This window comes from Salvelinus alpinus, chromosome 1, assembly GCF_045679555.1.
Source record: "Salvelinus alpinus chromosome 1, SLU_Salpinus.1, whole genome shotgun sequence".
Lineage (NCBI taxonomy): Eukaryota > Metazoa > Chordata > Actinopteri > Salmoniformes > Salmonidae > Salvelinus > Salvelinus alpinus.
This window is the reverse complement of record NC_092086.1, coordinates 95,118,956-95,133,170: the sequence shown is the minus strand read 5'-3', so window position 1 is coordinate 95,133,170 and position 14,215 is coordinate 95,118,956. Positions and strand designations below refer to the sequence as shown.

Below are 14,215 nucleotides of genomic sequence, written 5' to 3'. Positions count from 1 at the left end.
GAGGTGGGCTTAGTTCTGTAGTTGACATATTAGTCCTTTTAACGCAAAAGGCTGCAGACCTCACGTACTTGGAACAGGAGGTTATATTGTCGTCAAGGCTTTATATAGGAAGGGAGAGGAGGGCGTGTTTGAAAAGTTTTATAACCCATGTTTCTTCACAGGGGCAGGCCACTGATTGAGCAGAGCCCTAACCTTATGAAAACCCAAATCTCTCATTTAGAAGCTAAAATTACATTTAATCTCTTCACCAATAATTTGATATTCAAACATTTAAATTGAACAACAATTCCATGTGACTCCGATAACTACAATGTGCAGACTTTTCACTGTAGAGTTTATGTCATTCTATCATTGATCAGAATGTCTCAGATGACAACCGAACTGACATCATATTCATTAAGTACCACCGCATATGTTCAATTGGTCGGATTGCCAGAATATAGTACATTTCCCCCCACCTTCTGATGTTCCCAGAATCTCTATGTTAACCAAAGGATTTTCAAATGTCACATCGGTAGGGTAGAGAGAGGAAAAAGGGGGGAAGAGGTATTTATGACTGTCATAAACCTACCCCCAGGCCAACGTCATGACAGTGGATATGTCCCCTGATCAAATGGAATGCCACACGTCAACACCTGCTGGGTAAGATACTAATCCACTATCATTAAGTGACATCAAACTTTAGGATAAATGAACCCAATCTCCTGGGTGAACATGGACAGCATTCTAGACCCAGCCAAATGCAATGTCTGAATAGGACAAGTGTGGCCGCATATCAACTCATTGTAACAGAGAGCTATGGGGGGGCCATGACATCATCTACAAGTCTCGTCATCTACAAGTCTATGCTAGGTAAAGCCCCGCCTTATCTCAGCTCACTGGTCACCATAGCAGCACCCACCCGTAGCACGCGCTCTAGCAGGTATATCTCACTGGTCACCCCCACAGCCAATTCTTCCTTTGGCCACCTCCTTCCAGTTCTCTGCTGCCAATGACTGGAAAGAACTACAAAAATCACTAAAGCTGGAGACTCTTACCTCCCTCACTAGCTTTAAGCACCAGCTGTCAGAGCAGCTCACAGATCACTGCACCTGTACATAGCTCATCTGTATATAGCCCATCCAATCTACCTCATCCCCATACTGTATTTATTTACTTATCTTGCTCCTCTGCACCCCAGTATCCCTACTTGCACATTCATCTTCTGCACATTCTACCATTCCAGTGTTTAATTGCTATATTGAAATTACTTCGCCACCATGACCTATTTATTGCCTTACCTCTCTTATCCTACCTCATTTGCACATGCTGTATATAGATTTTTCTACTGTATTATTGATTGTATGTTTTTTTATTCCATGTGTAACTCTGTGTTGTTGTATGTGTCGAACTGCTTTGCTTTATCTTGGCCAGGTCGCAGTTGCAAATGAGAACTTGTTCTCAACTAGCCTACCTGGTTAAATAAAGGTGAAATAAAAATAAAAATGACAGCGAGTGAAACTCCAACAACAGTGATGGTAAACAGCTAAAGAGCTCAGTAAAAACAACGCTGCCTGCCTTTGTTAGGCTGATGCCTCCCCGCTCCACTGAGTTCTGTAACAACGTTAACGCCAAAGAAGTAAAATCAGGAGAACTTAATCTGCCACTCAGTGGAAAGGCTTTAAAGCTAGAATCCTTCATTTAACAATAACAGTGGTCACCCTGCCTCTGCTTTGGTATATTGTTGAGGGACGGGCCCGGAGAAATGTAACCACTCAAATGTATTGACAGAGCTATGGATGCAAGGGACTGACCATACATGATATCACAATTATAGTTTTAACCATGTTGAGGCTATACAGTGTTTACAAACATTGTAGTTAAACAAGCGTATATTTTGGATTCTGATGGGGTATGACAGTTGAACTAAGCTCATGAGGCATCTATAAGTTATATTTTTCAAGAATCAATGGATATATATCATTCATTTGTAAATCAAAAATGTATGTAGCAACTAAGAATTCTAGCTTTAAGGAAAGAAAGATTACTGGGAAAATTCCCCATCGTAGGGGGCAGCACAGAACAGTTTGTGGTGAGGTATAGAGGATTAGACAGTAAACAGGGAATTTGTTAGGCTGAACATCAACAAGTGTAGTAAGCTATAGTAATCAGTTACTTAGCATCTATGTAAGCTTCACTTCTCTGTCACAATGCCTGATGTTCAAGTTAGTTTCTATCGATTGCTTTTGTTGTTGGAACTGTACAAAGTTTAGGGATGGGTCCAAATTTACAGAACGGGTACCTGGAGGTAAATGGCCGGGGCAGGGTCATACTTTTTCAATTTCAGTCAAGGGGAGGGTTTGGTATTTTAGTCCAGGGTCATGTCATTTGTAATTTATGAAATTTCTATATTTCTCAGTGTTTTAGAATTAGTTGCTTATTAGGCTATACACTGAGTTTACCAAACATTAGGAACACCTTCCTAATATTGAGTTGCAACCCCCCCTTTTGCCCTCCGAACAGCCTCAAAGGTGTCGAAAGTGACCCATTCTTTACTCCAATGCTTACCACAGTTGTGTCAAGTTGGCTGGCTGTCCTTTGGGTGGTGGACCATTCTTGATACACACAGGAAACTGTTGAGCGTGAAAACCTAGCAGTGTTGCAGTTCCTGAAAAAAACGGTTTGCCTGGCACCTACTACCATACCCCGTTCAAAGGCACTTAAATATTTTGTCTTGCCCATTCACCCTCTGAATGGCACACATGCACAATCCATGTCTCAATTGTCTCAAGGCTTAAAATATTTTTTTAATCTGTCTCCTCCCCTTCATCTACACTGATTGAAGTGGATTTAACAAGTGACATCAATAAGGGATCATAGCTTTAACCTGGTCAGTTTATGTCATGGAAAGAGCATGTGCTGTTAATGTTTTGTATACTCAGTGTATATCGATGTGTCTCTGATGCCGCCCCTCTTCTCTGATTCTCTGCAGGGCGTGCAATATCAAGTGCGTGTCACGTTCTGACCTTTATTTTCCTTTGTTTTGTCTTTAGTTAGTATGGTCAGGGTGGGCAGTTCTATGTTGTCTGTTTCTATGTGGGGTTTTCTAGTTTGGCCTGATATGGTTCTCAATCAGAGGCAGGTGTTTTGTGTTGTCTCTGATTGGGAACCATATTTAGGTAGTCTGTTTTGTATTGTGGGTTATTGTCTATGTCTATACATTGGTTGCTTGTGTCTGCACTTTCGTTTTATAGCGTCACGTTCGTTTTGTTGTAAGTTTGTCAAGTGTTCTTTGTTTCTTCTTTATTAAACAGAAGAATGTATTCAAACCACGCTGTGCTTTGGTCCGATCCTTACTCCTCCTCAGACGAGGAGGATTACGACGAACGTGACAGTGCGACTATAGGCTATTTAGTGTGGTCACAATCAAATGATCCATAGCCTATAGGCTATGAAGTGTATGCTCGGAGAAGCACAGACCAAAGTTATATTTCTAAAATAGCTGCTGGGATGGTGTAAATAAAATGAGGCTGCATTACACACTGCAATGGATATTCCAACCCTGAGCCCAGGCCTGCTCTGGTTGATCAAAACCTTTTTTGTAAGCTGCCTAACCAATGGCTGTGCTGTGTAGTTCTATGGTGGCAGTTCAGGAGGTGAGTCAAAGGCTTCTTCTGAAAATAACTTTTGCTTAGGCCTAATCCCAAAAATGCCTAAAGCCTATGTTCTGTTCAGTTTGAGAAGGAGAGCGCGAAGATGAGGAGGAAGACCGGAGGTCAACTTTGACAGCTTGCTACTACAATCATTTATTTTATTAAAAACAATATGTTTTTTGCCCATGATGTAGGCCTATTCATCAGAGTTATTGACCTCACAATAAGCCAGATTCAAGTAAACTTGCAGTGCCTTCAGAAAGTATTCATACCCCTTGACTTATTCCACATTTTGTTGTGTTACAGCCTGAATTCAAAACGGATTATATAGATGTTTTTCTCTCACCCATCAGAAATTCAATTTACATAAGTATTCACACCCCTGAGTCAATACTTTGTAGCACCACATTTGGCAGCGATTACAGCTGTGAGTCTTTCAGGGTATGTCTCTAAGAGCTTTCCAAGCCTGGATTGTGCAACATTTGCCCATTATTCTTTTCAAAATTCTTCAAGCTCTGTCAAATTGGTTATTGATCATTGCTAGACAACCATTTTCAGGTCTTGCCATACATTTTCAAGTAGATTTATATTAAAACTGTAACTCGGCCACTCAGGAACATTCACTGTCTTCTTGATAAGCAACTCCAGTGTAGATTTGGCCTTGTGTTTTAGGTTATTGTCCTGCTGAAAGGTGAATTTATCTCACAGTGTTTGGTGGAAAGAAGACTGAACCAGGTTTTCCTCTAGGATTTTGCCTGTGCTTAGCTCAATTCCATTTATTTTTTATCCTGAAAAACTCCCCAGTCCTTAACGATTACAAGCATACCCATAACATAATGCAGCCACTACTATGCTTGAAAATATGGAGAGTGGTACTCAGTAATGTGTTGTATTCAGGAAAATAAGTTAATTGCTTTTCCAAATTTTTAGCAGTGTTACTTCAATGCCTTGTTGCAAACAGGATACATGTTTTGGAATATTTGTATTCTGTACAGGGTTCCTTCTTTTCACTCTGTCAATTAGGTTAGTATTTTGGAGTAACTACAATGATGTTGATCCATCCTCAGTTCTCCTATCACAGGCCTCATTGGCCTCATGGTGAAATCCTTCAGCAGTTTCCTTCCTCTCTGTCAACTGAGTTAAGAAGGACGCCTGTATCTTTGTCGTGACTGGGTGTATTGATACACCATCCATATTGTAATGAATAACTTCACCATGCTCAACGTCTGCTTTATTTTTACCCATCTACCAATAGGTGTCCTTCTTTGCGAAGCATTGAAAAACCTCCCTGGTCTTTATGGTTGAATCTGTGTTGAAATTCACTTCTCGACTCCGGGACCTTACAGATAATTGTATGTGTGGGGTACAGAGATGGAGTAGTTATTTAAAAATCATGTCAACCACTTTTATTGAACACAGATCCATGCAACTTACTATGTAATTTTTTACTCCTAAACTTATTTAGGCTTGCCATAACAAATGGGTTGAATACTTATGGACTCAAGACATTTCAACTGAATTTTTAAAATTAATTTCAAACAATTTCTACTACGAAATTCCACTTTGACATTATTGGGTACTGTGTGTAGATCAGTGACACAAGTGACACAGCTGCGGCACAATCAATCGGAAATGCTGAAAGTAGACATTTGAGTAGGCATCATTCATTTCTGACAAGAGGGCTTTGCGTCGTTGCCTACTCCTTCCTATTAAAGAAATGAGGTAGGCCTACCTATCCAGGCTATATGCTGCTATATACATAGATTTGTCGGTCAATTCCTCCACCCACCATGCACTCTTTAAATAACAGCCCTTCACTGACAGGGATGTAGGCGAAGTTAAAACCAAGACTGAGAGGACATAAGAGGGTATGCCATAGGCCTAACTTTTATTAAAGAAAATGGAAAGAGAAAAACACAGGACTACCCCTGATTAGCTTAAGATAAGAAAATAAAACGGATCTGATTATATAAAGTCATCTATAACAGCGCTTTGGTCCGTGATGCTTTATGGTAGAAACAAGCTGTATAATACCCAGGAAAGATGTGACTGATACATATGGATATATTAGCGTTTATTTGCCATTGAGGCTGAGCTACAACCTTCTATAGCCGAGGAGATACATTTTTTTATTTTGCTTAGTAAGTAATCTAATTCTGTCACTATCAATTGATTAAGCTATTCACTTTCTGTACAATAGATGTTTAAACCAAGACAGCTTTTAGGGAAACACCTGTGCCTTCTCTGGTTGGGTTAAGCCATGGAAGAAGAGTAGCCAGCAGTTAAAGATGACATTTTTCTGGTAGGCCTACTCTGTCTGGGGTGGAAAGGTAGGCCTACTCTGTCTGGAGTGGAAAGGTAGGCCTACTCTGTCTGGAGTGGAAAGGTAGGCCTATTCTGTCTGGGGTGGAAAGGTAGGCCTACTCTGTCTGGAGTGGAAAGGTAGGCCTATTCTGTCTGGGGTGGAAAGGTAGGCCTACTCTGTCTGGGGTGGAAAGGTAGGCCTAACTTTTGAAAGTACCATGCTCAGATTCCTAATGATGTCACAGATGTAATTATTTGCCAACAGGGGCCAGTTTCATTGCAAACAAGACACACCGACTTGGCGTTGGAGAAATATGGTAAGACGAACACATTGGCCCATCTCTCGGTCCATTCTTGGCCTGTAATTTCAGTAATTTGTGCGGTATTAAAAAGTATTCTGCTAATATGTAAAATGACAGAATTGCATGAAATGTTAATGAAAGCGTTTTTTCCCCCTCTGACCTGCAAACACGATGAGATTCATGCAATATGCTTTTACTATAAAAGGAGATCTTTCTACCACTACTCTTGTCCACGGTGACCTGTGAACCCACGACCGTGTGGCCAGCAGCCCTGTGCAAAATTCCTGCATCGCCATGTAATGCTTAAAGGACTATAAAAAACGTACATACTCTGTACATACTCTGTACATACTCTGGTGTGTCCAAGAAGTGAGGGTAAACGGTATAAATGTTTTCTGCTATCCACTTTGTTTTAATTATTATTTGGGGTATAGGGGAGGGTCACTTATTTTAAGTGTTTAGGGAGGGTTTAGGTCAAATATATTATTCTGAAAGGAGGGCCATCCATTTTCATTTCAGAGTGGTCCAATTTTCTCCATGTAACCCTTATTATAAATAAATGTTCACTCCCTTAGTCTTACATTTTGTTTACCGGTGTAAGCTAGTTGCATAGTTTGTTAACAACACGACAGTGAGTGTGAGCAGTGTTCAGACATTTGCTGTGGTTATGTCTGGTTGTGTTTATTAAATTTCAATAAAGTGTTTGTTTTCCCTCTCCTCTCCAGGGGAAAGATGGATGGTATGATCAAGTGATCCACTTGAGATGAGAAAAAAACATTTCTGTCAAGCACATCAGTAAAATTGTCCGGCTGTTGCCAATAAATAGCTCATCCTTATTTCCATCCAAACCTTTCCTTATGATGATTTCACTTCCAAACTATAACTGTATTACCATTCCACCACGCAATAACAAGACACAATGTTATTGTAAACAAACACCTGCATTTATTTACATTAAAAGTAAAGCAAAAATTAATTCCTATCATAAGAGGTAAATTGTTCAATAATGAAAATAAACAAACCAGTTTGAAAAGCTATGATGAATTATAGAATCATTTCAAACATTGTATATATTATGTGTGTAAAGCCAAAAATGCCTCAAGATGCAAACATACATTTTATTTAACAAATCACTACTCAGAAGCATTGACATCAAATTATCCTATGTTCCATATTAATATTTGTATCTAATGCATAGAAAAACAGGAAATGGGAAAAGATATGCAGAGTTATGCTCCCCCTGAGAAGATATGCAAAATAGTCTGTCCCACACACTTTAAACATTTCCTTCCAATGCACATGAACAGACAGGAGCAATGGAGACTTGGACACATGAGAAAACACGTGTGGACATAGAGGTACATAATTTCCACATTTACGACTGAAAATTCATAAGGTTAAACTAAAGGATATCATTGTCACTCAGTAAGGACAAATTCGTTCCATGAAATTAGTGCCTTTTGCATCACATTAATATTTTAAGTAGAAACTGTGTACCAATATCACATTTTTAAAAGACTTGTATTCATTTAAGTGCCCTTTAATATAGATCACATGGAGAATTCAATAAATCAGATTTTTATATGAAAAATATTATCATTTTGACATCTCTTAATCCCAACATTTCTCCACGTGTTCACCGTTGTTGTTAAGCCCTAGTTATTTTTGTTGCTTAGACAAAAAGCAATTTTATATATTATTTATTTCATGTGATTAGTGATTTGTTTACATCTGTCCCTCATTTTAAAGGAGAGGTTATTTTTTACAACCAAATCTCTTTCTTTATTTCAAAATAAAGAAAACACCAACATTGTGTCTTAATAGGGTGTTGGGCCACCACAAGCTGCCTGAAAAGCTCTTCTACAAGGGGCTGGAACTTCCTGTGTAGAAGCAACCCATGCTTTCAATAGACTATATACTTTGTATCACCCATTTACTCAAGTGTTTCCTTTATTTTGTAGAAGGGACAAAGCGGTATCGCTCGAGTCGCAACAAAATGGAATAGAACATTGCGGATAAAGTTCGGAATGACACCATTTCATGTGTACAACATCTAAAGACCTGTATCACTATACTGAGAGCTTTAATGTTTCGAAAAGGACATATTTCGGTGTTTTTGGAGCCTTTGTTTATGTGTTTTGTTGGCCCACATACTACACAACGAGGATGAGAGAGTGATGTGCTGTTTGGAGTAAGTTTCTCAAAAACATGTGAAATCCCATCCGACCCGTCTATAGCACGCCATTTACAAACAAAAATTGAGATTTGGTTGTAAAAAATAAAAATAGGTCTCCTTTATGGTCAACCCTGCTATGTGAACTGAACTCTCATTTTAATGTGGTAAAACTATTAATTTTTGTATATTTTCATCTAAAAGAAACATTGAACATCTAATAGTAAAATCCTAGTGGAAAAGCAGGTGAGCTGGCTCTACTATTTTCAGCCATGTTCTGGTGTTTTGTGGTGGAATAGTGAACGGGTTGAACATAACATGTCAACTCTGTTACCGATCGGTAGACAGGCTAGACATTTAACAATGATACTTTTTTTGTGAAGCTTACTTTCAATTGCGCCTCCCTGTTTCCTGTCTTGAGACAGGAAAAATTGCTTTTTTATGAAGGCGCATGTGCTCTTTATGAAAGAATTTAAAAATGAGGTGTTACACTACTCAAAAGGCACCCAATTAGTGGAACGACACAGCTATATCCTACATGAGACAATTCATCCAGGGATTATATCAGAACTTCTGTTGCAAACATGCTTCCCCCCCCCCCCCCATGAGGGACAGGGGACTTATAGCACTATGACAATTTGCCTCATAAAACCCCTTTTTCCCCTGATATTCAGTGCATGTATATCTTGATAGCTAAAGAAAGAGAACAAGATCCCTAGAAAGCCCCCGTCATAGCAGAAAGTAAATGCATTCCCTTTGAAAACCAACAGACATGACAGGAAGAAACAAACGCATGGCGGAGCTTCAAACGAGCCAGACCAAAACCATTCCAGCATGAACTACTGTATGCAAATGTACCAGATCCAACGCATGTGACATAAAGCTCTATCCCTTCACAGCAGCTCTCCCTCCCATTCTCTAAGAACCATTAAAAATCAAAACAGTATTGAAGCAAGATAAACACTTGTCTTTCTTCTATACACTGATATTGGCTAAATATTCCTTGAAGCGCAAGAGCAGACAGTCCAAACACATGTCGAGGAGACAAGTGCATTTCTAAGTAGTAAGGAGGATATGCTGGAGTGTCAGGTGTATGGACTTGCAGTGAGAAGTCAGGTTGTAGGGAGACAGCCTGATACAGTCATTTGAATAAACCACAAGCTCTCCAGCCCTCAAACAGAGATGACAACAGGAGCTTAAAGATGCACTCCAGGATCCAAATTCATAACATATCACATTATGACGTACTACCCAAAAAACAGGGTCCACTTTTGGCTTGTGAGCACCACTTTCAAAACTACTGGCTGAAATATACTGGCTGAAATAATACAAAAGTTTGAGAATGCATCTGCTTTTCATAGGCTATCTTAAATAAGCCAGTGGTGATAATCTCTATTTATATCACTTCAAAGCTGTAGTTGAGGTGGAAAATATTTTGTGAGAGATGTTGTGAGAGATTGTTCTTTTCAAAGCTCTTAGTAGCAAGTGAAAATGGCTATAACATGTTTTATTTCAATAGAAGTTGTATGTGCACTCTGACTTTCCCCTGCCCTTGCCTCTGGTGCTAGCTAGCATTGCTCACTTATGTGCATATGAGGATGGTATCGGGGAGGGGTATTATGAGCATATAAAAGGATGGTACATCCGTCTCTGGTATGTACGTGTAGGATGGTGGTTAAAGAGAGAGATGTAGTATTAGTCTCTGTTACGCTGTGGACTCTGCCAGCATTGCATCACTGTCACTTTCCTTCCGGGAGTCTGCTGGAACCCCTCTCCTTCTCATCCTCATCACTGCGGTGTCTCCGGTACAGAAGAGGGCTGTGGGAGGAGAGAGGAGAAAGAGAGGGCTTTATATAGGAGAAACACTGCTGAACTGAGCCCTGGCTGAAAACTACGGGTGCTTGAGATCTGTAGAGGTCACAGGACACATATCAAGCCTCCTCCAGGGGTCAAGGCCAGGGACAGCAGTATAAGCTGCGCCAATAGCAGCGCAGCACAATGACCCTTTCCACTGTGTCAATCAATAGTGCAGCAAAGATCATGCAGGGATGCCAAGGGCCAAACAAACCAAAACACTGGATTTCAAGGTCAGAACATATGCCTGTTTTTTTACAGTGTTATTTTCCTTTCTCTGGAAGCTTCGTAACAGCCATATGGTGAGGTGGAAGGATAGAGTGAAAATAGAAAAGGTTTAAGGTTAGCATGGTTGGGGATCAGTCTCCATAACCCTGCTTCAGGGCTAAAGTAGAGCATCCATTTTTACTTTGAACAACATAATGAAATAAGAACAACGCAGTGGTACAGTAAATATACTAAGCTGGGTAACATCACCTCTATAGTCAAAGTGACTCTGCCCACATTTCTATTATTATTATCCTGCTGTTAAAGAAACTGACATACCGTATGGTTACCCTCAATCTAGCATATTAAATACATGGTGGCTATATGCAGTAATCAGTGTTCATGTTCAATTAGGTGTATAGTTATGTCTTGTTGGGGCCTGGAGGGAGCACATTTAAAGTGGTCGTGCTTGATGGATGGTTGTGTACCAGGGATTGTGCTGTACTGCAGTCATTAATCACATGGGCACCTAGCTGTCTACTAGTTTGTACATTCAAAACATCACCATGCACCACGTTCAGGGAGAAATCTCTATTTACATGCACAGACAATTATGTGTCCCATTTTATATGCTTAGAGATGGGGAACCTTATGCCACAAAGTATGTTTTATGTAAGTAATTGTCATGAGTCATCATTACTCCTCAAAAAGAAATGCATTATTCTGTGATACTTCATTTCTACCTGGACCCACCCCGAGTGGATAAACACTTACTTACATTTTAGTAATTTAGCAGGCGCTCTTACCCATAGCGACTTACAGGATCAATTAGGGTTAAGTGCTTTGCTCAAGAGCACAGACATATTTTTTACCTAGTCAGCTCGGGGATTCGAACCAGCGACCTTTCGTTTACTGGCCCAATGCTCTTAACTCGTAGGCCGTCATTGTAAAATAAGAAATTGTTCTTAACCGACTTGCCTAGTTAAATAAAACATTTAAACTGCTAGGCTACCTGCCGCTAGGCTACCTTCAAGTTCATACCTGACATGAACTTCAACTTGTTTGATTACGTATTTATTCATTTGACAAGGTTAACATGTTAATAATGTTGCTATAAAGTCAACAGGTTTGGTTAGAGTCACCATGCTTTCACTCCATTCCCAGGCATAACCTACTGCAGGCCAGGGGCTTTAGCAACTATCAGACTTGTATAAATACTTCATCACTGTGCTGTCCATCCTTTTCTTCTTCTTGGTGTCTCTGTTCAGCGCCCTCTTCCTTATCTGAGGCAGGGCGGGCTGGACCTCTCTTCACACTGTTGGCGCTGTGGTAGGAGTCAGTTGAGGCCGAGCTGGAATAAGAGGACTCCTTCCTGGAGTCTTCCTGGACTTCTTGCCTTTCTTCTTGGAGATCCACCTGTTGCGACGGTCGTCTTGAGTCTGAGGAGCTGTCTGAGGAGCTCTTCTTCTTGGCCTTGCCTCTGCTGGAGCTAGTGGTGCTGCGGGAGCTGGAGCTGCTGGAAGACCTGGTGCATTAGTCCACCACCGAGCCAGACACTGAGCGACGCACACTGGAAAATACCGCCCAGACCCTCATCCTTCTTCACGGCTCACACTGGTGATGCTGCTAATGCTGGTCATAATATCATCCTCCATGTTCGGCATGCTAGGGGCCAGGAAGAACACCTTGGAGTCCTTGTCAAAGTCAGGGCTGTGTGGGGCCCAGCAGCACTCCAGACCCTTCCTGGCCCTGCTGGTGGCCTCAGAGTAGGCCTGGGAGATGACCGAGCCATGGTCATCATCTTGGTCAGCTCTTAAAAGAAGTCCCAACATGCTGTCATCCTAGTCTGTGGACTTAGACTTGGCCTTGCGTAGGAAGGTGCGGTCCGGGGTGTACTGAAGAGGGAGCTCTCATCCCCCTGGCATCCGATGGAGTCTTTCAGGTTGGAGCACTTCCTGTAGCTAAGGGAACTCATCACAGACACCGACCTGCTGTCTACTTCTTTGCCTTCCTTGCTCCCTCCTTTTCTCTTTTATCTCCTTACCGTCTTTCCCTTCCTTTGCATCTACATTCACTGCATTTCTGAGAGGCCATGAGGAGGAGGGTGTGGGAAACATGGACACCATGGAAACAATCAACATAGATACATGAGAGAAATAGATAGAGAACAGATGAGAATTTAGAGACTTGAGAGAGAAATGATGAAATTGAAGCGAGTCTAATAAGGAAAGTTAGGTTGTGAGTCGATCTGCTAAAGCTCATCAAAGAAAGCAGGTATATACGGGGCTAACCTGTGCTGTCTGCCAAGGGGGAGGAGATGTATTCATCTCAGGCAGAGCAGAGAGAGGGGCCATTTAGCAGACATGCCAGCTGGCCATGGGCCACTTCAATAAATCTGACAGGCAGCACAGCGCCTGCTTCCCTCTGCCTGCTGTCATTAGAGGGATGATAGGGAGGCAGAGAGAGATGACACCTAATCTCATGAAATACTTACCCTTCCATTCCACCCTGCCTCAGGTAATCGTGGGCTCTTTAGCTTTCAGCAGGGTAAAGGTATATAGGATGGGAATGAGGAAGCCTGCACTGCTCTATCAGGGACCAGCCAGAAAGAAGGGGGGTGATATCATAATGAAGTGCCTGAGGACTGAGGAGGCTGATAAACAGCCCGACAGACAGGACAACACAACACTGACCTGGAGCTCTTCAGATGGCCCTCAGCTGACAGGGTCTTGGTGGATCCCTTATTCTTGGACAGCCAGGACTTGACATCGTCCACACGGTCCTCCACCTCTGAGTCCATGTCCAAGTCGTCACCACTGTGGGAAAGAGATTGAAGGAGAGCAAACAGTGTTGTTATGTTGCTGTTTGCAGGAGGCAGAGCAGTTTAAGCCCAGGGAGGGCTATTGCAGATCCGCCACAGAGGACAACTGTTGGTTTGGACAGGAAGTACAACACAGAGATGACCCACACACACAGACCAATCAAAAGTTATGAATGTCATAACAGCTTTCTGATGCAGTTAGTCAAACAGCAGATGTGTTCCAGTCATGGTGGCAAACTGTGGTTAGCGCAATGTAAAGGAAGGCAAGCTTTAGGGAGACCACAACAGCCTATTGACTTTGAGCAATGACAGACCCATATGCACCCATTCGCAAACTAGTTTACTAGTCAAGTGTTGTACTCCTACTTTCTGAATATTAATCAAATTATCTGTCACAAAGCTAAAGTTATGCGAAAGTAACTAAGTTTGATGAAAACTAAAACAAAGCTAATTTGAAAGCAAGAATAAACAGCTATTAGACAATTGGTGCATCCATAAATATGGGTACAGTACCTGAGTGCTTTCACTTCCCATGTTAAGTGTATAATCGCTTACGACGGGGGCGGTCGAGCGAAACGACTCGTGGTGCCTCCGAGCAGAGCAGAATGCAAATGAATGGAGCTCATGAAAGCGTAATTAACTCGGTGGCCATAGCCAGGCTGTTAAGGCCTCTGTGGTGTGTGGCTGAGCGTGGCCTGTTGATGTAGATTGTTATTGGTGCTGAGCCGATGACAGCCCTCTAGCCCTGGCCTTGACAATAACAAGCAGTAAACAGAGACTGGAAGGAACCCAAGGAGAAAGTATATTAGATCATGCCTCTGAAAGGTCGGCAGGCACATTTCAATCCGGATTCATCTGTTCCTCACTCCCAGAGGTGAAGCATCTCTGCCTCTGCATTATGCATCTGTTTGTCTCCGGGAGA

The 14,215-nt window shown here is 41.6% G+C and overlaps 1 protein-coding gene across 1 annotated transcript in view; it reads right to left on the bottom strand.

The window, feature by feature from the left end:
- Positions 1-7,160: 7,160 nt before the first annotated feature.
- The window catches only part of LOC139535784 (unconventional myosin-XVIIIa-like), a 100,996-nt gene continuing 93,941 nt past the window's right edge, over positions 7,161-14,215 (bottom strand). The window contains exons 39-40 of the mRNA XM_071335578.1: positions 13,166-13,288; positions 7,161-10,229 (exon numbers count right to left, since the gene is read on the bottom strand). Coding sequence (XP_071191679.1) covers positions 10,151-10,229; positions 13,166-13,288 — 202 coding nt within the window. The 3' untranslated portion in view covers positions 7,161-10,150. The remainder of the gene's footprint in view (positions 10,230-13,165; positions 13,289-14,215) is intronic.